Below are 26,321 nucleotides of genomic sequence, written 5' to 3' on the forward strand. Positions count from 1 at the left end.
TGGCATATTTTCGGACTCTTTATTTGAGAGGATTAATTTGCTGAAAACCGGAACATAAATTCAACTGTTTTTATTCATAGCTATAAGAGAAAATTGGAAAATGGTGTGGAGTGAAAAGTTCTCATAGCTTCTTCATTATCGGTGCTATAAACATCAAAAACATCATGGATACGTTATTTTCAGCAGAACCCTCTGGTGTAATAGTTTGTTTTTATTGCAATTATTGAGTGTACAACTTTGCTTCCGCCATTTTGCAATAGATGGCTGTAGCGGTTAGTGGTAGTCAAAATAAATAGGTCGTAGATGTCATACAATAAGCTTAAGTATTTGTAAACATAACGCCATCGAAATAGTAGTCGATTTGTGTCTGCATCTTGAAGTTATTCTCGATTAAACATGTCAGCTCACGAGCCAAATTCCCGTCATTTGCGCGAGGTTTTAATATGAAGAAATATGCGGCTGAGACCCTTCGAATGCTCTAAAATACCTATGATGAGGCCGATATTAGTGAAAGAACGTGCCGAAAGTGGTTTCAACTCTTCAAGAACGGTGGTTTTGACGTTGAAGACCAACATGGCAGTGGAAGAGTGAAGGTTTTCGAAGATGCAGAATTGAAGGCATTACTAGATCAAGACTCGTGTCAAACGCAACAATAATTGGCAGTATCATTGGAAATGATGCAACAAGCCATTTCAGAATGCCTGAAAGTCATGGGAATGATTCAGAAATAACAACATTGTGTACCGTACGAGTTAAGTGATGTGTTTTTTAATGAACGGGTAGAATGAGCCTTCTATACGAGTATTATACATTATTTTCACTAATCCATTGAATTTTTATTGAAATTAATGTAATATTTCCATGAATATGGTTTAGAGCTTTTGCATCAAAGAAGAAATTGGTAGAACTGTTTTCTATATCACAAATTTGACAGATTGAGAGTTCCTAGTATCAACATATAATAACCATGAAATCTGTGAGAAACTGAGATATTCCCGCTAGATTTTGTTCTACAAGATATGGCAGATTGAACGGATTTGCCACAGAATTAGAGAAAAAATATTGTATCTCAAATATTAGAAAACGAATTTGTTTTTATCCTAAATTATTCTTTTATTTGGATTCGAAATAGCCATGGACTTTTTTCGTTCAAAAATCAAATTGGCAAAACACGTTTTCCAACCCTTATATGCGACTATTCAATACGATATTGTGACAGCTCTCTCAGTGACGTGCCGATGTAGGTTGGACATTTTCTAAGAGAGATATTATTTGAGTCGAATTCACAGGGGATCGCTGAAAAAAAAGTCAAAAAAACTCTCTCCGAAACAGTGGTGCTGTCCCCTATTAAAAAACTAGCTAAAACATCTTCAAACAGACCAAAGATCAGTTTGAGTGTTACACAATTTATATATAATAAAAATATGCGGCGTTTCCTTCAAAAACCATATCGGATACGGTCCTGAGCGCGTCAGTCGGCCAAGTCGAAACTAGCGCCGTCGGAACTTTTTCAACATCGATCCGTATAGGAAGTTCTCCTCAACTAACTTCGCCCATAAAGTATATAAACTCGCACTTTTGTAACAACTTTGGTTCGACGATCAAGTTTGCAGTTGTCGTGCGCCCGTCCTGGGGATGGGTAGTTAAAAGTTTCCGCAGATCCGGACCGACCCGTATCGATCGCCGCTAATTAGCGCAGCTGATTGCTCACTTCTCCCTCTCTCAGATCACGTAACATCTCTTGGCAAGGATGCTGCTTTGATTTTACCCTAATTGATGAAGGCCGATTTTGGTTATAACGGTTTTTGGAGAGCGTTTTTTCCCGTTATTTTTTTTAAGCGATAAAACGCACCCTGTACATTTGACACAAATTATATCCATGTTTGAAACTGTCCAACCTACTTCGGCACGCCACTGAGTAAAGGCTGTATACTTGAGAGGGATGTCTTGAAATCGTTTTGAATAGTCTCATAGAAGGGTTGGAAAACTTGTTTTACCAATTGTATTCTTGAGTAAAACTAAGTTCAAGGCTATTTAATATCAGAATGAACGAATTATTCAGAATAAAAACAAATTCGTTTTCTAGTATTTAAGATGGAATATTTTTCTCTAATTATGTGGCAAATCCGTTCATTCTGCCATAATTTGTAGAACAAAATCTTGCAGGAAAAGCTCAGTTTCACACAGATTTCATGGTTATATTTCATTATTGGTACTCGGAACTCTCATGTCATTGATTTATCTACAGCTAGGCTCAAACTCATTAACTGGGTTCGATAACGATCGCCTGTGATTGTATCAGTCGGTTTCAACAACTCATAATACACTACTCCGAGCTGGCCCCACCAAATACTAAGCATGACCTTGGAACCATGAATATTCGGTTTGGCAGTCGACGTGGAAGCATGGCCGGGATTTCCCCAAGATTTTCTACGCTTGGGACTATCGTAATGAACCCGTTTTTCGTCTCCAGTCACAATGCGATGCAAAAACCCCTTTCGTCTTTGCCTTGCAAACAGCTGTTCTCAAGCCAACAAACGCCTTTCAATATCTCTGAGCTTCAACTCGTACGGTACCTAATTTCCTTGTTTCGGAATCATTCCCATGAATTCCAGGCGTTTTGAAATGGCTCGTTGCGTCACTCTCAATGATCCGCCAATTCTTGTTGCGTTTGGCACGAGTCTTGATCAAGTAATCCCTCCAATTCTGCATCTTCGAAAACCTTCTATCTTCCACCGCCATGCTGGTCTTCGACGTCAAAACCACCGTTCTTGAAGCGTTGAAACCACTCTCGGCACGTTCTTTCACTAATAGCGGCCTCATCATAGATTCAATACGCTCTATTAGTGTGACGTCACACTCCGCCATTTTAGTTCTCCTGTCAGTGTTCGGAATCCAAACAAACAAATTATCATTCAAATTAGTACGTTGTCGTTGAATAAATTGGCTTATTTTGATAAATAAGATTATTTAAGGAACGATTTTACGATTAATTGATAGACAGAAGGCCAGAGATTAATGCCAGTAAGTTCGAACTTGAAGTTCAACTAATAAACACGGCTTTTTACAAAATCTGGTGAATGATACAAGATTCAAACTTACTGGTATCAACCTCGTTCCTTCTGTCTATCAATTAATACTGAAATCGTTCCTCAAATACTCTTATTTATGAAAATAAGCCAATTCCTTCAATGACACCGTACTAATTTGAATGACAATCTATTTGTTTGGATTCCGAACACTGACAGGACAACCAAAAATGGCGGTGTGTGACGTCACACCGATAGAGCGTATTGGCTCTCTTGTAATTGGTAATCTATCCTACCATTTTTCTTTTAAATCCTCATCTTTCCAACAAGACAATCCTTTGAGTTTTCGACCACTTACGCGTACAGAAGCGGCGGTCATGGACCGTCTCCGAAGGAGGCGCTGGAAGTAGGGCCTCCAACAACCGCCCCCGCTTGCCACCCCCCACCACCACCATCGTCGACAAGTAGAGTTAAACTAATTCCAAACTTCGACTAACCGGCGGAAGTTGCAAACTATTATTGCGCGATGTTTGCTTTACGGCGCGCTCGGGAGGGCCTGAGAGAGGGGTGGGGGCGGCGGACTTTGGGGGTTGTTTAAACTCGAGTTTGGAAATGTGTTTCGGCATAATATGGCGTATGTCGACATCTCTGTCTCCCCGTTTTATATGCAACTTCCGGGGTTGTCGCGAGACAGGGGAGGATTCGAGAGGGCTTTGGTTTGTCGGTATGTGCCGATTGTGCGTTTCGGGTTTCGTAGAATTGCGTTTAGGTGAGATACGATTTGTTGTTGTGCGTTGTTTGAATTAAATATAGCAATTTCGACAAGTGGATCCAACCTTGCCAAATATTCGACGTTCATTTCGGTGGTACAATGAATACCCCTCAATTTGAGTTCTTACATCAAAAGCAAATTTACAATTTACAGCAAATAATTATGGGTTTCATTCATGATATTTTCAAATTGCTCATAGGAACTCTTTAAAAGCCATTTAAAAATGTTACAGCTGCATGAAGTAGCATCAGCGTCTTGGGTCCATTCAAATATAAGACGGAGCAATATAAACTAAGTAAATCGCATAGGGCAACTGTTATCGGTCAAACAGACGTAAATCATATATCTCCTTCGTCCCTAACAAACTGTTAGGATCGTTCTCGTAACGGAATATAAATATCAATTATAATAATAAATACATTTTTCTTCATCAATTATAATCATAAATCATATATCTCCTTCATCCATGACAGACTGCTAGAATCGTACTCCCAACGGAATGTGGATACCAATTGTGACTTGATAATTTGTATATCCATTTCACAGAAGAGTAAAAAAGGATATTTATGGCTTTACCTTTTCAGATTGCTATCTCTTAAAATTTGCGATTTTTTTTTCTATTTGAAAATGTGGTTATGAATCTTGGTGAAACTGACATCAAAGACGAGATTGAATCCAATTCGTAATGATTTTTCATTTGAAATTGTTTAAACGTAATAGCATCAGCGCCTATGTTCCATACAATTATAAGACTGAGCAATATAAACTGCATCGCATGGTTTGCGCATAGGGCAACTGTTATTGGTCAAACGATAATAAATAATATCTCTCCTTCGTCTCTAATACGCTCTATTAGTAATGACGTCACACACCGCCATTTTAGTTCTCCTGTCAGTGTTCGGAATCCAAACAAACAAATTGTCATTGAAATTAGTACGTTGTCGTTGAAGAAATTTGCTTATTTTGGTGAATAAGATTATTTAAGGAACGATTTTACTATTAATTGATAGATAGAAGGCACGAGATTAATGCCAGTAAGTTCGAACTTGAAGTTCAACTAATAAACGCGACTTTTTACAAAATTTCGGGAATGATTCAGGATTCAAACTTCCTGGTTTTAACCTAGTTCCTTCTGTCTATCAATTAATACTGAAATCGTTCCTTAAATACTCTCATTTATGAAAATAAGCCAATTCCTTCAACGACACCGTACTAATTTGAATGACAATTTATTTGTTTGGATTCCGAACACTGACAGGAGAACTAAAAATGGCGGTGTGTGACGTCACACTAATAGAGCGTATTGGGAATTGATGATTTGTACATCCATTTCACAAAAGAGTAAGAAAGAAAATATATGGCTTTGCTTGTTGAGATGGATACCCCTGTAAAATTAAAGAATATTCATTTGAGAATGTAGTTATTAATCTTGGTGAAACTGACACCGTTAAAATATAGAGCTCAATTTTTTTATATTTTCTTCGGGACAACTTTAGAAATCTCGTCATCCATTGCCTTACACTTATGACACTTGCTACCCCCTACCAGACAGTTTAATGGTTTTAACATCTTGTCAGACGTATTGAAAGACCGCTGTATTTTTTTAATGGATATCTTGAAAGATCGCAATCTATCGCAACTTTGTATATAGGTCCCCAAGTAACATATTTAAAATTTGGCATTCACGCTTTAAAGGAAGTATAATTGTAATTTTAAATGTTTTTGGGTGTCTGGCAGAGGGGTAGCAACTGTCATAAGTGTCCGGCAATGGATGAAGTCGAGTTCTGAATTTATCCCGAATAAAATATTGAAAAATTGAGTTTTATATTTGAAGAATTTAATGTACTATTTCATACAACTTTACTACATGTTACCTGCCAAAGTAACCACAACCCAGACTATAGTCGCTGGTCGTTTTTACTTGTACAGGGGACATCCACAGATAAACCTTCAGTTTTTATAAAATGACGAAAGTCTGGCCATCCTGGGCTCTTGCTTTATTACATAAATGGCCTATTGACATATCGAGGCTAATTCAATTAAATCGCGATTCGTCCAATCCAATCCGCACCGTATATCGGTCGGATTCCCGCGTCTGCCGGACCCTCCCGCAGGTAAGTGATCCGGCTCGAAGGACCAGACACACCGGATCGATCGGAAACGGACGTCGTCGTCGCCGTCGTGGGTCTCGCTATTTCTGCGGCGTTTTCCGATACGACGACGGGAGCGCCACGGACCTCTTCCCCGGCTTTTCGCAGTTTCCCGACGCCCCCGCCTCCGCGCGCGTCCCCCCCCTCTCTCTCCATCCGGTTTCCGAGAGAGAGTCGTCGGTCCTTCCTCTTCATTAAGCTCGCGCGTCCCCCGCACGCGTCTCTTTAATTCGCGCGGGGGTCTCTTCAACCGCCGCCCCCCACCTCCTCCAAAGCCTCCCGCGTTTGTTTTTCTCGCATTTGGATGACAAAGGGGTCGCGAGATGGCGCTATCCGCTATCGCTTTGTTCTAGTCAAGTGAAAGGGAACGGCGAGGTTTGGTCTTTTAGCAGGCAAGGGGGTGGTAGAAAAAGGTTTGAAGGTCGGGGAGTGCGAAAACTGCCTAATTTTGAGTGGGAGCTCAATTTTTGAAGTTTCGAGTAAACTATTCCAAGTGGAATTCATTATAAAATTATATTTATACTAATTGATGAGACCTTGTATACAGGGTGAGTCAAGTGCCCGAACGGTCGATAACTTTCGGGAATTTTGAGCTAAGAGAATGATTCGTTTGAATATTTGCCTCCTGTCAAAAATTCTTTTCAAATGGAGAACAATTATCGAAAATTACAGCGATAATTGCATTGTAGGAAGCGAAACAGCACTGCGATAATTGCACTATTCATAGATGCATAGTTTCTATGCATCTTACACAGTTCGATTCTATGGCAATTCCATTCTACATCAGTTTGACAAGTAATGTAACAGTTCATTCGGGAAATATTCCCCCGAATTACACTCGTGCATCAAAATGACCGGATAATTTCGCATTCCAGCGTGTTTTCTTTGAAAAACTGCATTCGGTCATTTTCATGCAGTTTTCATGACAACACGCTGTCATGCAAAAATTATCGGTAATTTTGATGCACTTGTGCAAATACTTACGACAATTTCAATGTATGCATGGAAAGTATACTGCTAGCCTCCGTACAAAACATGAAATGTGGAAAATTTTGAAAACTCTTCATTTTAGGCACAACAAACAAAAAACAGGGCATGCCACTTGAAAAAAGGACTTATTGACGTTTTTCAAAGGTCATTTTTTGAAAATTGCAGTGTCTTTCGTACCACCTGTAGAGTAATCCGTGAATTTGCAGAAGACTTGAAACATCTCGAGAATTCAATAGAAAAAAGTCATACAATGATCTTAAGATGCATAGAATTCCTGGTGTGTGTACTGATTCGATTTTGTTTCAGACTTTTTGAGATATCCACCTGTTGCTTTGGTGTTCTGCTTCACCAGAGTTCTGTACGGTGAGGCTGTTCAGAAATTTTCGAATTCCCGCTATCTGCCTAGCGCCGTTTGAGAATGAAATACTGATTTTGGACTTTACAAACTTTCACAATAAATTACAATTATAATTCAGTTCTTATCGAATTTTTTATGAAATGAATGGAATATAACGACAGAGTATAGAAGATTGTTACGAGCATAAAATATAAAATATCATTGTTCCATACTCAAATCTCACGAGAATCGAGAGTCTCAAATATAAACGATGTATGCGCCATCTGAAACAGACGCGATCCCTCGAAATCAAGTAGGTATAAATCTGAAAAATCACCCGTTTTGTCTGAAAGTTTTACAGGTATTAGTTGACACACCAGGTTTTCTATGCATCTTAAATGATCTTCAGTTTGAATCATTATATCCATGAAATTTGTCGAAACAAAGCCTAGGTCAAAAAGAACCACAGTTAAATGCTGACAAATAGGGTATTTCAAAATCAGAATTTCTTTGATATTGTGAGTATGATATAAAAATTAGACATTCCCAGATGAAAATATAGGGTGGTATCGTGTTTCACCACTTTCGGAGCAACCTGAAGAGTCGATAATAATTTCAGCTTATGCACTGAGTTCTGTCGATTCCGTCAAAATTTGAATCGTTCTCCTGGTCTTTTCAAGAGTTATCGACTCACCCCTGTATTGAACTATTGAACCATAGGATAAAATTTTTAGTACGAGACTCTCCTAGAATATTCAAGTGATATAATACAACAGGTGTTACAACATTTTCTATCGTATTGTGTATTTCCATGAATAACATGCGATGAAGCTTCCTGAAGAAGGAACTCCCGATATTCGACAGCCAATCACACCAAAAGAAGCGTATAAAGACGGCTTTAGCGAAAGTAGCCGCAACAAAGCAAACCGACGTTCCTACAGTAGCACCACCGTCGCCTTCTCGATTAACCTGTTCAGCATTCCATCGAACGCATGCGAGAACCACCACGTCACCGTGTACCGCGTTTCATAACCTCAATCCGCGAGAGACACGGTCGTCTCAGTTGTGCCAACCGCGCTGCAGTACGTTGTTTACCTTCGATCGTAGGCGGCGTGGATCGATGTTTTTCAATATTATTCCAGTTCCAGGCGATCGTACATGTCGCTAGCGCGTTGTTCGCGGTAGGCGCGAACAACAATAACATTATTGCACAACAGCGAGAATCGTATAATTTATATTTTGGTTAGGTCGGTCGTAAACAATGATAGTCGGTGAAGTGGTGATGCGTTTGGCGGATTTTCGGACTTTGTGGTGTGTTACACGATTCGATTCGCCGGGATGTGTTGTCGGTTGAAGGTGTGTGTGGTTGTGGATTTTTTTTAAGGATCTTGGTCTGGCGTTTACACTTGTAGACTCAGCTTCACACAAATTTAGTTCATATGGACTTGCATACGCTTATTTTGAATAATATTACATAATGGTCATTCTCAGTTGGATTCTTCAACATTTATTAGAGTCTGACGCATGCTAGTTTCGAATTTGAATGTTGAACTACCGGAATTTCATATCAAAATACAATTTTCATCTTCTTTCAAATGCTAAGCAACTTAAATTTCAATTGTAATCCCATTTGGTTATACGATCGGAAACCAACATAGTGTCTGTCGAACTGAAGTTAACCTATATTCCGCACAACTTGACATCTATTGTCAAAGTATCACAACCTTTGGGACATTACCTATCGTGACGCTAACTGTCAGTTGATATTAAGACACCCCCGTGGGGCATGTCTGGTTTCCAATGAATCCATGTTACGCAGTCACCTCCGGTATGTTGACCGGTCGATTTGACGTCCGGGTGAAGGGATGGTCTGAATTGAATAATTTTTGTTTGTATATGAAGAGGGGAAGGCAAAGAATCAGATTTCGTCGAATATACATTTCAAATGATCAAAATTGTTGTATTTAAACTAGATTATGTCTGATTTTGTATATGTGTTCCATAAGTGTCATTAATGTGATTTATTGTTGTTGCAGGTAGTCCTTATGGTTTACAATGGATCAAGAACGTGGTCGCGTAGTGTAACCTAGTTCCTATTACGGAACGGTCCGCTGTGGGACAGGTGGAACAGCAACGGGCCGGCCAAGTGTCTACAGGGCGTGCGTTGTGTGCGTGTGTGGACCGTGTGCGTGTGTTAGAGACGTGCGCGTACGTCGTGCGTGTTCGTGTGTAGTGTGTGTACAGCAACAAGGCTGCGTTGTATGTCGCAAAGATACAGTGCGCACCTTTTTTAACCGTTAAGTTAGTCGACCAATGGACAAACGCAAAATGATGCCAAAAAGGCCTCGTGTTGCTGGGCCAATTTCGAATGGCCCGATGCAGACGCGCCCCCTTGTGGCCCTCCTCGACGGCAGGGACTGCTCGATAGAAATGCCCATACTAAAAGACGTCGCGACGGTGGCATTCTGCGACGCACAGAGCACAAGCGAAATACACGAGAAAGTGTTGAACGAGGCTGTCGGCGCGTTGATGTGGCACACCATCATACTGACCAAGGAGGACTTGGAGAAGTTCAAAACGTTGCGTATCATCGTGCGCATCGGTAGCGGCGTGGACAACATCGACGTGAAGGCGGCCGGTGAATTGGGCATCGCAGTTTGTAATGTGCCAGGCTACGGAGTCGAGGAGGTGGCGGACACCACCCTCTGCCTCATCCTCAACCTATACAGAAGAACGTACTGGCTGGCAAACATGGTGCGCGAAGGAAAGAAATTCACGGGGCCGGAACAGGTCCGTGAGGCGGCCCAGGGCTGCGCCAGGATACGAGGAGACACGCTCGGTATAGTGGGCTTGGGCAGGATAGGATCAGCCGTTGCCCTGCGCGCCAAAGTTTTCGGTTTCAACGTGATATTCTACGACCCCTATCTGCCCGACGGTATTGAGAAGAGTCTGGGCTTGACGAGGGTCTACACATTGCAGGATCTACTCTTTCAATCGGATTGCGTATCTCTCCATTGCACCCTGAACGAGCACAACCACCATCTTATCAACGAGTTCACGATCAAACAGATGAGACCTGGTGCCTTTTTGGTTAACACAGGTATGAACAGGTTTATCCATTTCTTTGCCTTTATCTTGGCTCATCTTTGAGTCTCTTTATGTGTCCTCTACTGCTCTTAGTGTTTACTTTTCTCTATTTGTCCTTTATTGCTCTTCTTTGTGATTATTACTCTCTATTTTTTCCTTGGGTTGGCTCTTTTTGACTTCCTTTCTCTTTGTGTGTTTATTTATCTTCTTTTTTTTTGTTTCTTTCCCTGTATGTGTCCTTTACGACTCTTCTTAGTGTTTGTTTTTCTTTATTTGTCTTTTATGACTCATCCTTAGGTTTCTTTCTCTTTATGTGTTCTTCATGACTCATCTTTGTGTTACTTTCTCTTTATGTGTCTTTTATGACTCTTTTTTGAGTTTCTTTCTCTTTGTGTGTCCTTAACGGCATTTCTTAGTGTTAATTTTTCTTAATTTATCTTCAATGGCTATTCTTTGTGATTATTTCTCTTTATTTTACCCTTTAAGTTGACTATTGTTTGAGTTCCTGATTCAGTTCTCACAGTAACAATGGCTGATATTCATTCCCTTCTTGAAACTCCTGTTTTTTCTCGTAACTCTTCCTTCCTTCTCTTCCCAAGTTCACCTAGAAATAGACGAGGAAATTTATTATTTTCTCCCTACTAAATCATTTTCAGAAGATATCGTCTTGAACCGTACTCTTCTCAATTTTTCTTGAAATATTTCCTCTTGAATTTGGAGAGTATGTAAGATCTTCAATTATACTTCTGTTATTATTGTTTATCATTGTAAAAAATAAGCTTAAATTTTCCTCCTCAATCAATTTTTCGTTTGGACTCCATTTTTAAACATTATATTGGTAAAATCGATTCGTTTTCTACCTATTTTCAAAATATGAAGACAGGTAGCACTTCAAAATAATAATTGGTGTTGAAAAATTTTGGTCTAGTATAATTTATCCTACTAAGAGTAAGAATCATGAGTTCTTGATTAATGAAACAGGCTTAAATTTTATCACGAAGGTTCAGCTTCAACAACTCCAATAACTTTTTGTTTCATGTTATGCGCCAACTGAGAGATCTGCTCAATATGTATGCCAAAAGATTCTGTAGTTAAAATAGACCTATCTGTAGTTCAAATGAACGATTAGTTCAAATGTCTCACAGGCAGGTCTGAATGTTCAGTACCTCAAATGTATCTGCTGGTAGGTTCAATGAACCAATAGTTCAAATGAACTTGTCGGTAGGTCAAACGTATCAGTAGTTCAAATGAACCTGTCGGTAGGTCCAACGGACCAGTAGTTCAAACGACCCGACCTAATTTAACACGTTCTGTTTCCATTTCCAGCGAGAGGTGGACTAGTGGACGATGATGCTCTGGCGCAGGCCCTCAAACTCGGCAGGATACGTGCGGCGGCTCTGGACGTGCACGAGAACGAGCCGTTCAACGTGTTCACGGGGCCGCTCAAAGATTCGCCTAACCTCCTCTGCACGCCTCACGCCGCCTTCTATAGCGAGGCCTCTGCCACCGAGCTCAGGGAGATGGCAGCGTCCGAGATACGACGCGCCATTATGGGCAGGATTCCGGATAATCTCCGGAACTGCGTGAACAAGGAGTATTTCATGGTTTCCGGTGCTTACCCGGAAGGTAAGGACGCCTACCTTCTTACCCCCAAATTTGGAAATTCAGAGTTACCTTGTAAGTCTTCTTCGTAGATGTGTGCGACGATGTGTGTCTGTGTGTGCGTGTGGTGTGTTTGCGAGCTGAGCCGTTAGATGGCGCTTTTGCTTGCTTTTTTTGTTTTTCGGGTCGTCGGATGAGGTTACACAGATGTTGTTTTTTTTTTTTCAACTAAATGTTTATTTCCTAATGTTACTTTATAAACTAGCAAAATTACACTTCGGAAACTAACCAAATAAGAAATGAGATCAATTTAAGAAACTCAAAGAATATACAGGAATCTTTAAATTGATTTCTTTCTTCATATCTACTCAGCTACTTGACACAAAATACCATTTCTTCATTGGCAAAATTATTATGTCAACCAAAAGAAAAAAGTTAAATACACAAGACTAAAATTTAAAAAAAATGGCAAATAAATGAGAAGAGAATCATAAAAATCATAGATTAATTATTTTGCCCTTCAATGAAGCGAATATGCAAATTGACGTTTTCAGTAATTTTTTACTGTGGCAAGTACTCTTTATCTATGTTTCCAATAGAGATAATTAAAGAAACCTTCAAATGTGTTGTTGATCTCGTGTAAAACTGCTCCCATTGCATGTTTAATATTTTGTATTGGTATCCGAGAAAATATGTCATTAACATAAGTTGTCACTCTTTGTTTTCGTGAGAATTGTGAAACCACTAGTTTGAGATGTTTATTTTAATATTAATTGTATTTGTTCCTAAGTAATTTCATAATTGTGTATTGCATATCGAAGGTGTATGTATTTGCTAATTGAAGATGTTCCTCGACAATTCTTAAGGAAGTAATTCTGAAGTAACCTCATTAGATAACCCCATTTCGTTTGTTTAATCAACAAAGTTTCATTGATAGATTAAAATTGCACACAGCATAAGTTCTCTATGGGTTTCTAATCTTAAGTGGGCTATTTGAAAGTAATACTATTTTTATCTTCCAATGAGACTTTGTCGGTTATGTGTTATCTACGAAATTCCTTATAAAAAATTATCTTTTTTTCCCGATATAAAAAGTTCCAATATGACTAGGTAATAGATTAAGTTTTAACTTGAAATAATACTTGAATCTGGAGAACCTACTTTCTTTTTGTCATACTGTAACATTTTATATTTTGTCTTTGTTGTGCTTAGCTTGGGACTAACTTTGTAAGCTTGCATGTGGTTTCTGAAAGGCTGATCGAATCTTTGTTTAACTAAAACATTGATCACTGACAAAATCAGTAATTAATAATCAATTTATTTGACATTTTCAACTGTCAAATATAAATATAATATATAAATATAATATAATATGACAAAAAACATAGCAATTTCATGCAAATTCGGTTAGTTGAGTCATTTATAGATCAAGAACTGCTGGACAAACTGTTATGATCTTCATTATATGATACAAGAAGTAGGTTTCATAGTGAATAAGTATAACATACTATTAAAATCAAAAGCAGTAGAAAAACCGATGAATTTGATGTAATTACCCATTTTCATCAGGTCAGCACATAATCAACAACAAATTGAACGAAATTTTGCTTTGATCAGCATTTCAGAAACCGAGCGTACAATTTCACCACTCAGCAACTGATTAACAACGACATGGTAGTGTGGCTTGAGGTCACAGTAACAACACTCCCAGCTCTCGGAAGCCCTATCCTAACTTCTGAGGGGTTCGGTAGTGACATTTTGAGCCATGGGGAATTCTCCTTCAAACGAAAATTAATATGTGAGATATCACATTTCATTTTAAGTTTTAATCACCTAAAAAATTAAAAATGATTATAGGTCAAAGTGGTGTCGACACTTCGTTCAAATTTTCGTCCAGAATCCGTGCTAGAACTGTCATATTCTAGGTGACTGTTTCACTCTGTAAACAGTGGTACTACTAGAATAGTTATTTGTAATACAAATGCAGAAGGTATTGATATTCTCTTTTGAACGAACGAGTGTTAGAATGAGCCTTCTGTTATAGTATTATACATTATTTTCTCTTAATTCACTGGATTTTTATGGAAATTAATTATTGCAAAAAATATCGTTTAGTAATTTTTGTATTGAAAAATGTTAGGTGGCAGAACTGTATCGGTATAGCAAATTTGACAGATAGATTCCATAGATTTAATAGATAAACCTGAGATGTCTAAAAACCTGGTGAATGCGCTGATCAGATTTTGTTTTACCAATTTTGATAATATTAGTTAAGCTTCGTTAAGTCAATAGTAGGTAGCGCTATTAACAAATTATGATAGATTCTTGTTATTTCTAATATTTGAATTTATTCTAGTAAACGTTTTGTGAATATTTCACTGCAGATATACCAAATGGAGATGTCTTTCAATTGTTTTCTTCTTGAAATTCCTAGGAAATACAAATATTTTCAAGATGATCATTCCTTGCACTTTTCTTTGGACATGATGCACTTCAAATTATTTAGGATATAATATAGAAACAACTAGTTCATTAAAATTCAATCACCTTTGTTTTCTAAGATTAGGGCCTTACATGTTAAAACTTTGAAAACCTTTACTACTATCGTATTTTTGCTGTCATTAGTAGATTTTATATTTTCTTTCGCCACAGTAACAGTCTGCACATTTTTCTTTTTTCGAGAAGTTAATGAAATACATATTACAAACGTTTATTATAGGCAGGAAACTGATCCTTGGGAGTTCATCTGTTTATTTGATACATCAATCAAAATCAAAGAAAAAAAGATCGAAATGACAAGTATGACATTGCGGCGCCGCCACGAAATGAAACTTTTATTCCTAATACGCTCTATTAGTGATGACGTCACACAACGCCATTTTAGTTCTCCTGTCAGTGTTCGAAATCCAAACAAACAAATTGTCATTCAAATTAGTACGTTGTCGTTGAAGAAATTGGCTTATTTTGATAAATATGATTATTTAAGGAACGATTTTACTATTAATTGATGGAAAGAAGGAACGAGATTAATGACAGTAAGTTCGAACTTGAAGATCAACTAATAAACACGGCTTTTTACAAAATCTGGGGAATGATACAGGATTCAAACTTACTGGTATTAACTTCGTTCCTTCTGTCTATCAATTAATATTGAAATCGTTCCTCAAATACTCTTATTTATCAAAATAAGCCAATTCCTTCAACGACACCGTAATAATTTGAATGACAATTTATTTGTTTGGATTCCGAACACTGACAGGAGAACCAAAAATGGCGGTGTGTGACGTCACACTAATAGAGTGTATTTAGTTTAATGTTATTGCATTCTAAATTTGACAATGCACATACAGCATGATTTTAGACATCTTGAACAAAATATACGAATTTGCCACAGAATTAGACAAATATTCTCATATCTCTTTGGGCAATTAGTTAGAATTATTGCTGATTACGGAATCTCAAAATGAAATAATCATCTATCCCCATATTTAGACAGATTCAGGCAAACATTTTGGACGAAAATAAGTCACCTATGCATCTTTATACGATTTAAAGCGTTTCGTTGCCATTGCACGATGTGGCAACATCGTGTTTATATAAAAGCTGTAGTACTGGGCAGTGTTGTCACTTTGTGCAGCCGTAACGAAGCGATTCGACCGCTTTTGAGCCAAATTGTGGAGAATTTCCCATGTTCTGCGAACCTAACCTAACCTAACCCTTTATTTCTTCTCTTTTCCGCAGTCACACCAGCTGGCGTAAATGGCGGCTACTACCAAACAGGCGGCGCATTGCCGGTGCAACAGGCGCACTCTACGACGACGCACGAGGCGCCGCATCCTGTGACCCCGAGCGCGGCCCCCCCTACTCCGCAGCCAGCCCCACCGGTGGGGCCTGTTGTTCCGCCCCATGCTCTAGTGAGTACTACCACAGCCATAAAGTAATCAAAGGTGTCAGTTTTCTTTTATTTTACCTAGTTTAGTTTTTAGCTTTTTCCTTTATCCTCTCTTTTTCTTTTCGTTCTCTTCAACGCTTCCTAATAACGGGTTGTGAGGATCAGACTTAGTGGTTTTTTTTTATAGGTAGGTAGAGGGAAAGAACTGACGTCTTTACATTTTGGCTCGTGTTTATCTTAGCACTTAGATGTTGTTATGGATTTTTTCTTTATTAGAATTTAGATCAATATAGTTTGTTATATTATGAATCTCTTATTCGTTAAGGTTAGGTTATCGATGAAATATTTACCTGCCTTGTTGTCAGAATCTGAAAATTACTAACTGAATTCAAAGTAAAATTGATATTTCCCAAGAATGGGAATTCAAAAAGGCCGTCATAATGAATATTTATGCAACGTGTGACGTCACTGATGACATCACCTGAAAGTAAACAATTAAGGACCATATATGAAAGCTTTGCTTTCAATTTTCAGGTTAAGTGCAGTTAAGTTTCGTTTCGTAAATGTAGAATAAATTTAGTGATAATTGTCGATGATTTCAGTGATAACTTTCAAACTGCTTCAAGTGGAAATGCATACTTTTGTTCGGTTGCTTTTTCTACTATTATAAACCCATAACTTTCTTGTTTTAAATCTCTTCGATTCTAAAATAACAAAAAAGAGCTCCAAATCTTATTTCATGTCGGTTTTAGTTCGTTTCATCTTGTCATTTGGAAAATCCAACTCATCGGAAAATTTACGTAGTTTTGAACATTCCAAAAAGGGTTTTACAGACTAAATGAAAACAGTTATGGTGTGCTATTTGCCAAGTATATTTTTATACAGATCATTATTAATCTCGAAATGTAGAAAATGGTTCACCTGTGCTGATCAACAACAAAGTAAAAACAAAGAAAAAAAGCTCGAACAAGGGAATGCATTTTCTTCAGGTACACAATAGATCAGCATGTCAAAAAAAATGTAGGGCTAATGGATAATTTGCCCAATTCTGACTTAACACTTATAAGTAATTCTTATTCAAAGCTACAAAAGATAAACTAATAAGAGTAGCTTAATATTCCTAACTCCATGTTTCTTTGAATTCAGTTGGTATCTTTTAGATTCCATAGATGAATGTTAGTCAATCAAATATCTCCCATATAAAGCATAAAATAGACACATCGTGTCCACTCAATAGGCAAATCTACGGATAGGCTCATTTCCCATTAGCAAATCCGTATAAGATAATGATAGGTACCAGTATCTAATTAAATATGTTACTTTTTAAGTTTATGTGTTGAATTTTGCAAGAAAATTCCCAAAGTTTTTAATTTTCGATTGAAAAATAATCATTTCAAGGTCAGATTAGGTAAAATTTGACATGTTCCGAACTTTCAATTCAGTCGGCAGCTAAGTTAACTAATTGTCATATTAGCCACACTACTGCCAACTGGATGCCGTGAAAGATTCTGTTACTCAGTAAATCAGCGTTACAGTTTCGTTTGAACATGAGGTATACTACAGGCAAAAAAAACAATGACGAAATCAAATCGAAGGATTAAGTTTTATCCGATGTCCTTTCTAAATCAATTCTAGGACAATCTAGGTCTAAACAACTTTATGAGTAACAACATGAGTAACAACATGAACAACATGGAGAGTGTCTTGTACCTTCCGGATATATATTGAACCAATATATTGGTGAGTAGTACAGTTCGGAATGTTCAGAGGCTTTCTATCAAGGTGAAGAGGAAATATCGTTTACGACCTTGAGAAAATGAACTTCAGATGTGTTTGCGGAGGTATGAAAATCTAATACGGATATTGGGAAACTCAATGATGTGTTACGTTTTTGTTTTGGTTCATTTTTTTTTTTTTACTTTTTTTGAAAACAATTCGTTGCAGGCCTCTTGGATTTAACTATTCAAATCGTTATGTATGTGATGAATATGGGGGAGATATCCTAGACAACATGATTTTGTTGGGAACAAGTCTGGTCTTTACAAAGAGCATTCACTAATTTTATTTTTCCTGTATTAGTAGTAGTTCAGCATGCTTTTATTTACATGTTTTGTTGTTTGTATGTTAATGATTGTTTTTATATATGGATGAAACTGTTCTTAGTATATATTATTATGTCCAAGATAGAATACATGTTTAGACTAAATGGATGATCCAACAGTAGATTACACTTGGGTTCATTGTTTTCGATTATTGAAATTCATTTAATTGAATTAATAGATATTTGCTCTTTTTTTTCTCTCAAGTGTTTGTGTTTGAAAATTTCTTTTTTTGGAAGATTCACACCTTTTCTGTATAATTCTAAATCCAATCATACTTCTTTTAATACCTTTTAATCCCTTTGGATAACCTTAAATCAAATTGTAATACATTGTACAAGACATTTATTGCCTTCACAATAGTCTTTGATAGATCTCTAAGATAAAATTCTGGAGAGCTACCAAAAAACTTGTTTGGGGATAATTTTCTTCAGAATTGACAATTCGGTGACCTTGAAGCACTTGGAAAGTAATGAAAATGAATTTTCCTTCAATATTATATAATATCTTCCCGTTATATGTGGTTAATTTACAACTTTCTTGTAAATAATGTTCTTCTAGAATGTTTGCATGTTTTGTAGTTCTTAGCTTGACTTTTTTTGGCATTTGTGTTTTGTTTCTCAATCTCAATCTGAAGCTGAAAAAACACAATTTATTTAGGAAGAATTAACCAATATAGCTTGCGAGTTCCTTGTGTTGTTATGTCATTAGAAGCTTGGGGTTATATGGAAGACTGGAATGTTCAATTTCTTGGTGTTGGCAACAATGAATGTCTGCAATCTGAACTACTTCATTTGAATGACATATATTCAGTAATGCCAACATGGAGAAATTGCTTGTATAGATGGCACTAGGTGTTGACAATGACCAGCCTTACTCAACTAATATTAAGATGAATCTTTTGCAGCCTCTAAGCACAGCGGATCCTGCCAACCACCACGTCCCAAAGCCGGAGCCGTCTGAAGTGCATTAGCAGCAGCAGCATCATCAGCAGCACCATCAGCAGCGCCGTTGTAGATGAGAGAAAGAGAGGGAGAAAACGATACCGGTTTCTCTTCACCTTGCGCCTCCTATTTTAACATTTTCTTCGTAATATTTCCAAAGCTCTGGGCCTGGCAGGTTGACGAGATCGGATGTTAGATCGAACCTAGTGAGTGTGTATGTGTGTAAGAAGGATCGGCCGATGAATTAAAAAATTTGTTCTTAAAAAAATAAATCTGATTTGAGTTTCAGTGTTTTCATGAACCGTTTTAGTGTTTATATACATATCGTGACTTCGGTAGGCTGTTTTTCCCAACGATGGATGTTTGTTCGGAAAATCGAAATATCTGCTGTGGGACATCAATTTAATGGTTAATTTTTTTTGATATTTCGGTGGACATTTCTCATTTCTTTCAAATTTTTATCTGAACCTGTTGGCTGACTACTACTTTGCTTTCATTAGTTAACTATAACGTTGATATGTTGAAAAATAAAGGAATAACTCCGATAAATCCATTTTCTGAAACAAACCCCCTGGCGTTTATTTTTTTTTACATCACAAATTATTTTGTAAGCACTTGAAACGCATTTTTAGAATCCCTTGCTCTGTCCGATTGATTTTTCTTTTTAAAAAAAATTATTTTTAATGATCTAAATCAAAATAATATTGATGTAAATATAACTTAGGATTTTACGATGTATTTTTTTTTTGTCATTGCGGAACTAACAAGAGATTTCTTAAGAATGAGCCATGTAAAGATTTATCTTAATGATATGACTTCCTGCTTTCAAACTATATCTTGGTGCCTCAAATAAGCAATTTCATAAGAGTTAAATAGATAGAACAAGGAATAAAAAATTCGTTTATTTAAAAGAAAAATGTTATTTTTGATTGAATATCAAGTGATTGTAAAAAGACGACTAGTTTTCTCAATTTGGAAGAAGGAAGTGATTCTAAAAAAAATTCAGTCCATTTTTTGTAAAGAATGACAACTTAGCTTTTTATATATACTCTGTTCATAAAGTTTTATACGAAGCTCATAACTTTCAACTGTAGTGGAGCTTCGTTAGAAACTTGAAATTTTAGAATATTAGTTTAAATAATGAAATTTCTAAATTTCACAAGTAGTTATGTAAATCATATTTAGTTTTAGATCTTTTATCAAACAAGTGCATTATTTTTTGAATGATAAGTATGATTAGGTGAACTGCCACATTTTCTATCTAAAATTAATACAAATAGGTTTCTGTTGAACGATAGTAGCATAAAATGAAACTGAGATATTCATCTTATGGCGATTTATTCGCCTTCACTGGAAATTCCCCTCAACGATGGAAAATGTCGCAATTAGTATGAATGTGAGAATGGCCCATATTTTCTGTTGATGAACACTAGAAAAGATTAAACTTATTATATTGATTGGTAATATATGAGATATATAATGAGACTTGTGTTTTAAAAATGTTGTAAACCAGTGTGAAATTGGTTTCAAAAGTGAACTACTAAAAAAAATGGAACAATTTTCAGGTGAAGTGCAGTTAAGTTTCGTTTCGTAAATGTAGAATAAATTTAGTGATAATTGTCGATGATTTCAGTGATAACTTTCAAACTGCTTCAAGTGGAAATGCATACTTTTGTTCGGTCGCTTTTTCTACTATTATAAACCCATAACTTTCTTGTTTTAAATCTCTTCGATTCTAAAATAAAAAAAAAGAGCTCCAAATCTTATTTCATGTCAGTTTTAGTTCGTTTCATCTCGTCATTTGGAAAATCCAACTCATAGCAAAATTTACGTAGTTTTGAACATTCCAAAAAGGGTTTTACAGACTAAATGAAAACAGTTATGGTGTGCTATTTGCTAAGTATATTTTTATATAAATCATTATTAATCTCGAAATGTAGAAAATGGTTCACCTGTGCTGATCAACAACAAAGTAAAAACAAAGAAAAAAGCTCGAACAAGGGAATGCATTTTCTTCAGGTACACAATAGATCAGCATGTCAAAAAAATGTAGGGCTAATGGACTTCCACATTTTGAAAATAAATATCTTTAAAGTGAACAGACTTTGCAGTGATCCCCGATGCGTTATTCGCAAGACAGCTCTGTAGAAAGTGCAGGTAGCGATCATAAAATCACATTTTCTTTTGAGCGGTTCTACTAGAAATAGGTAGCAATTCATTGAAGATTATGTCATATCTTTGCAAACAAATCCTCTCATTATTCAGTCATTGAGCACAAAAAAAGGTGAATATATTGAATTTGCATTAATACTTCCCAAAAATGGGAATTCAAAAAGGCCGCCATAATGAAAATTTATGCAACGCGTGACGTCACTGATGACATCACCAGAAAGTGAACAATTAAGAGCCATTTATAAAAGCTTTTGTTTTCTTTAATGATTCTGCCGTTTTCTTTCGTGAATAAAATTTTATCAAGTAATAAATACACTGGTTATTATTCAATTGTAAATATCACTTTCCTTCATTACATTCTCTCTTTGAGATTGAAGTTCAATATTGCTTTAAATCCCTTACGTTTTTGATGACCTTTCTCCGAGGAAGTGAATTCAAAATAACTAGCACATTTTATTTTAGAAAATGTAGAAACTCTGCAAATCTCCATTCGCAAAGTACAGATAAAATATAGAATTATCCCAGTTTTAGAGCCTTTTTTACATACTAAATGTATTTTTTCTCAAATTGATTCATATCGTTCCTAAAAGTTGTATCTTTTGAGAGACAAAAGACGTTTCTGCTTTCTTCATTGGTTTGTAAATCTGTAGAAGTAGCGGTGCAGTGTACCAATATGTTTTATGTGAATGAAACGAAAATTTTATCTATGGGATGTAAATAAATAAGGCAATATTTTTTATAGTCTAATAGCTTATTTCGTTTATAGTTTGTTTTATTTTTCGCTTATGATTGTTTTAGTGTGATCCTGCTTAGAGTTTACTAGTATAGAATTAGTTTTTTTTTTTTATTTATTTATTTGTTGCCGAACAAAGTTGCCTAGAAAATGTGATTGGATCAGAAAAATTCTCTTCGTGATACTTCAATCGTCTTTATTAGTTGTTTTAACATATTTACGCCTTAACCTATCATATTTTACACTTTGAACACCAATTATCTTCGAGATACATGTTCGCTACCATATGTCATCCCCTCCAGTTCTCATACCTATGGCAGCTCTTGTTCCCACTGGATTACCCCCTATATCCAACTGTATTTGAACCAAACTCCTACCTTTGACCTCAACAACAAAAAAATACACGTACAGCGCGCCCAGAAACAAAAATAACGACCCAACCATGAATAACAACCAACTGGGCATGTTTGCATGCCAAAACCCGTTAAACTTTATGATTACAAACACTAGAAGCCAGTACACCGAATTGACAATCGTCATCGCTGTCTGATAAACTTGAAAAGGTAGATATTTGTACACCAAAATCCCGGTGTAATGGTTCAAACCCATTTCAAAACCGAAAATAATGAAGAAACAACAGACGAAGCACCACCATCTTAGGTAATTCGAAACGCAATACCGAAGGACCAGCAAAATTGAAGCAAGAACCATTTGACTTGTTGCTACAATCGTACAACTCAAGATGAGAGCCAACCTAACGGGTAGTTTCAGTTTTAAGTGCGCTATAGACCAAAAAAGCCTGGATACCAGTAGGACACAACCTAGGATTATTACATCTGCTTTTTCGCTAATAAGGGGGACAACCGACCAAATTATGGTGCCATAAAAGAGAAACAGGTGGTATCCGGATCCTACTTGCAGAATTATTACTCCTATGATGATAATCAAGCCTTTCTTCACTACGCTTGAGTTCAACATGTATTTATCTTCAACGTTCATTCTTCTGTACTCGTAATCTGTTCTTATTCTTCTCATGTTGTCTGAGATGTTTCTTCGTCCCATGTACCAACTAAGGGAGTTCTCCGCACGTTTCTCCCCAAATTTGTACATGTGGACTGGGCTTTCCGGCATTATAAAAAGCATGATGAACTGGAGAATCGTTATGGCTATACAAGCAAGACCACCGTTCTTCGATTCAGAGTAAATACCTGTGACTTGCACCAGGAACACACCCATAAGCATAAATAAATGGGGCGCTATCCTCATATATTTCAAAAGACCTACTTGGATGGTGTCGGTCATCAGCATTTGACCGCATACTACATAACCTATACCAAAAAAGCCAAGGAAGAACCTACCGGCTTGCACGAAACCCTTGTGAGTTACAAAGAAGAGGGTTAAACATAAGGTTAGATAGATAAGGGTTTGTATCAGAAGGGTTTTTCTGGGGCCGTTTTTGTATCCCATCACAGACCAAACTCCAAAGCCCATGCATGCTCCTAAGGGTACCATGGATGTCATCCAAGTGTGAAAACTTGCAAAATCTTCTTTTGCCGCTATATGAAACATCATCGGAGAGGCCCAACCAAGGCAGGTTCCAAAACACAAGTGTCCCATCGATACTAAAAAAAGTACATATTTAGGAGTTAAACCCATCCTTGAAAGTTTTGAAGTAAAATTTTCTTTAATACATGATTGGTAGATCCTCTATCCTGTCTTTCTTGCTGCCTAGCCAAACAAGAAAAGTCTGTAGAGTCCTTATATCCATAGATTATTGAAATTGTCACTCACCAACAAAACATGAATAGATCTGAGTGGTTTTTCTTCCAGTATCGGAAGAGCTAAAAAGACGTTTGGACAATTCTTCTTCCGTTATAGAGTAGGGATTATTTTTATCTGGATCATCCTCAGATTGTTTTTCTCTTGAGGAAATACCAACAAGACTTTCCATTCGAACTGATTTTTCCTTAGGGTTTGTGGGCCTTTGGTCCAATGGGTGTTGGTCATCTTTGGACATTTTTATGTTCCAACAGGTTTTCAGCGCCTTTCAGAAGTTTACTTATCATTTTTATGTCAGATTGATAGTCTCTGTTTTCAATCATAAAAATAGTTCTATTCATCATTTTTCTATTAGAATGGGTCATTTGTATTTAACATTAAACAAGATAAAAAATACTGCCAAATAGAAGAATATTTTGAATATTGAAAATTATCAGATTAATAACTTGTTCTAATTTTAAAATTTCTTTATTTTTAGTCTGCAAATTTTAAATACTTTTTCAAGCTCATTAAAAATATCAATTGAAAACTGTTTACTCATACAATAAATATTCTAATGAAACAATAGTTGTTTTTCAGAGTAAGCATTTATTCACTTTGTTATATAATAATAAATTATTCATTATCAGATATCTAATGAAGGTGAGTAGTTAAATCTTATGATTACTTTATGTTATAGGTCATTTAACAGTATTGAAAGAGCATTAAAATTGTTTTATCATCAAACTTTGATAAAGTACCTACCCACTAACCTGATGTTTCCAAAAAGTTTATAAATTGCATTATTTTTGTCAAGGTGGGTTTGAATATAATATATTCTCTAGTTATAGCACGAAAAATTACATTATTCTCAAGAGTAACTAGTTAACTCAAATTTGAATATTCTCTCTGACGAGACCTTGAACTATTGACATAACCTATGAAATAATGATAGGAAATAAATTTGAGAGCAAATTTATTTTGAAAAGTAAACATTCTTAACTAAATTATGTCTAGTCAATAAATAAAATAGTGAATTTCTTTCTAGCAAAATTGTCTTACGACATTGTATATAATACTTTCAATTCTACATGAACTTGGCAAGTAATCATTCATTCTAAATGTTGTTTGAATTAAAATTGGAAACCAATTTTTTAGTTATGCCTATTTTAATGGGTTTGCTTATCAAATACTAAGGTTATCATTGCGTATTGATTCCAGGAGATAATTATCTAAATCAAGAGCTGGAAGCCTTTTAAAATACCAAGTTGAAGTAGTAAACATGGAAACTCTGCATGAGCTTTTACTACCCTATAAAGAGGAAGTTGGGAAACTAGCTGGTATATTAACAATTGCCCAATTTTTCTCGGGAATATTCATTTGCCGAGATATTTACAAGAATAAAAGTACTGAAGGGATAAGTTCAATCCCATTTGTTGGTGGTATAACAATGTAAGGATAACTCTAACTCTGATCAGGCTGATATCTTATTCTAAATTTCATTTCAGTGGAGTGTTGAATTTAAAATATGGATTTTTATTGCAAGATGAAGTAATGAATGTTGTCAATACTGCAGCTATAATTCTCAATTTACTGTATTTGGCATTTTATTTTCTGTATTCTAATAATACTTGGAGTGATATTTACAAACCAGGAATTTATGGTTCACTCTTGATAGCAATTTGTCTCGGATATACTGAAATGGAGGCTCCTGAAGTGTTAGAATTCAGATATGGCCTGTTAGTAACTGTTTTAATGTTACTCTTGATGGGAAGTCCATTGAAAGATGTTGTAAGTACAATAATAAATTAAACCATTCTTATTTCTTGTTCAGTAGTATTTCTGCTACATTAATAAATTCTTTCTGTAATTTTAAGGGAAAAATTATAGCCACTAAAGATGCTTCATCGATACCTTTCCCTCTGACTTTTATGGCAACTATTGTAACTTTCTTATGGTTACTCTATGGGATCATCCTAGATAATAATTTTATGGTGGTATGTTTTTTTATTCCAAGTACTATTTCTGTAAATCTCATTGTATATTCCATATTTTCAGATGCAAAACGCTCTTGGTTTTTTGCTGTGTTCTATACAATTAGTATTGATCCTAATGTACACACCACCTCCTAAGGAAAAAACGAAGAAGAAAAAAAATTAAAACATGTGCCAAGCTACCAGCTCAATTGGAAAATTTTCAGTAAATTTATAATAGGAAAAGTATTTTTATATATCATAGTATTTTATGTCAAATTTTAAATTCCAATTATAGCATTTATTTTATTTTTGTGACAATTTTTCTATATTAAATTCGATTTGTACCTATCAAGTTACAAATGAATACATTGTTGTATTATATGTATTGATGCATTTAGACCTTTTATATATATTGTTTTATGGAAGTGTTTCAAATACTAGTCGAATTTTACAAATAGACTACAAAATTCAGAAAGTTATGTTTAATTTTCATATGAACTAAATTTGTATCAATTCAATTTGTTGATTTTGTGAAATTTTATACCTCTAGAATGTTTATATCGATGTTATTGACTTTTAGGCTGTGAAATGTATCAATAAAGAATGTTTATGGCATGGTTTCGTTTATTTCTACAATTTCAATTCACATTGGTGAATGTGAATATTACCAAATAATTTCAAAGACTAATTGAAGCATTGAAAACTTTCATAAATATCATTAATTTTACCGATTATTAAGTGAACTTCTGATCGTTCTTAATATTCTATGATAAGTATCAA

At 36.0% G+C, this 26,321-nt stretch overlaps 3 protein-coding genes across 19 annotated transcripts in view; 2 read left to right on the plus strand and 1 right to left on the minus strand.

Moving 5' to 3' along the window:
* Window positions 1–21,001, plus strand: part of LOC123681272 (C-terminal-binding protein) — a 61,184-nt gene extending 40,183 nt beyond the window's left edge. For 2 of the 12 annotated variants that reach the window (XR_006747673.1, XR_006747675.1), the window contains exons 3-7: window positions 9,315–10,378; window positions 11,692–12,042; window positions 15,709–15,881; window positions 17,495–17,700; window positions 18,866–18,999. Coding sequence is in view for 7 of the 12 variants with exons in the window: in XM_045619578.1 (XP_045475534.1) it covers window positions 9,592–10,378; window positions 11,692–12,042; window positions 15,709–15,881; window positions 18,851–18,931 (1,392 nt within the window). In the remaining 5 variants the exon portion in view is untranslated. Of the gene's footprint in view, window positions 1–8,362; window positions 8,635–9,314; window positions 10,379–11,691; window positions 12,043–15,708; window positions 15,915–17,494; window positions 17,701–18,850 lie in introns of those variants that run through there. The other 10 variants (XM_045619579.1, XM_045619580.1, XR_006747676.1 and 7 more) reach the window with 9 other exon arrangements.
* Window positions 21,002–21,986: 985 nt separating this feature from the next.
* On the minus strand, window positions 21,987–24,485 carry LOC123680081 (facilitated trehalose transporter Tret1-like). Of its 5 annotated transcripts, none has more exons than XM_045617760.1 (3): window positions 24,331–24,485; window positions 23,599–23,851; window positions 21,987–23,535 (listed from the first exon to the last, which is right to left on the minus strand). In XM_045617760.1, the coding sequence occupies exon 3, from the start codon at window positions 23,461–23,463 to the stop codon at window positions 22,087–22,089; it is 1,377 nt and encodes a 458-aa protein (XP_045473716.1). In that variant the 5' UTR covers window positions 23,464–23,535; window positions 23,599–23,851; window positions 24,331–24,485; the 3' UTR covers window positions 21,987–22,086. The 5 variants fall into 5 exon arrangements, with proteins under 5 accessions (XP_045473716.1, XP_045473711.1, XP_045473714.1 ...); XM_045617755.1 differs by having other exon boundaries at window positions 21,987–23,429; window positions 24,331–24,483; XM_045617758.1 differs by having other exon boundaries at window positions 21,987–23,429; window positions 23,599–23,895; window positions 24,339–24,479.
* Window positions 24,245–26,156, plus strand: LOC123680083 (sugar transporter SWEET1-like). Of its 2 annotated transcripts, none has more exons than XM_045617763.1 (5): window positions 24,245–24,382; window positions 24,787–25,017; window positions 25,074–25,356; window positions 25,443–25,562; window positions 25,624–26,156. In XM_045617763.1, the coding sequence occupies exons 2-5, from the start codon at window positions 24,848–24,850 to the stop codon at window positions 25,723–25,725; spliced, it is 675 nt and encodes a 224-aa protein (XP_045473719.1). In that variant the 5' UTR covers window positions 24,245–24,382; window positions 24,787–24,847; the 3' UTR covers window positions 25,726–26,156. The 2 variants fall into 2 exon arrangements, with proteins under 2 accessions (XP_045473719.1, XP_045473718.1); XM_045617762.1 differs by lacking the exon at window positions 24,245–24,382 and adding an exon at window positions 24,498–24,665.
* The last annotated feature ends 165 nt before the right edge of the window (window positions 26,157–26,321 follow it).

This window comes from Harmonia axyridis, chromosome 5 (genome assembly GCF_914767665.1).
Source record: "Harmonia axyridis chromosome 5, icHarAxyr1.1, whole genome shotgun sequence".
Lineage (NCBI taxonomy): Eukaryota > Metazoa > Arthropoda > Insecta > Coleoptera > Coccinellidae > Harmonia > Harmonia axyridis.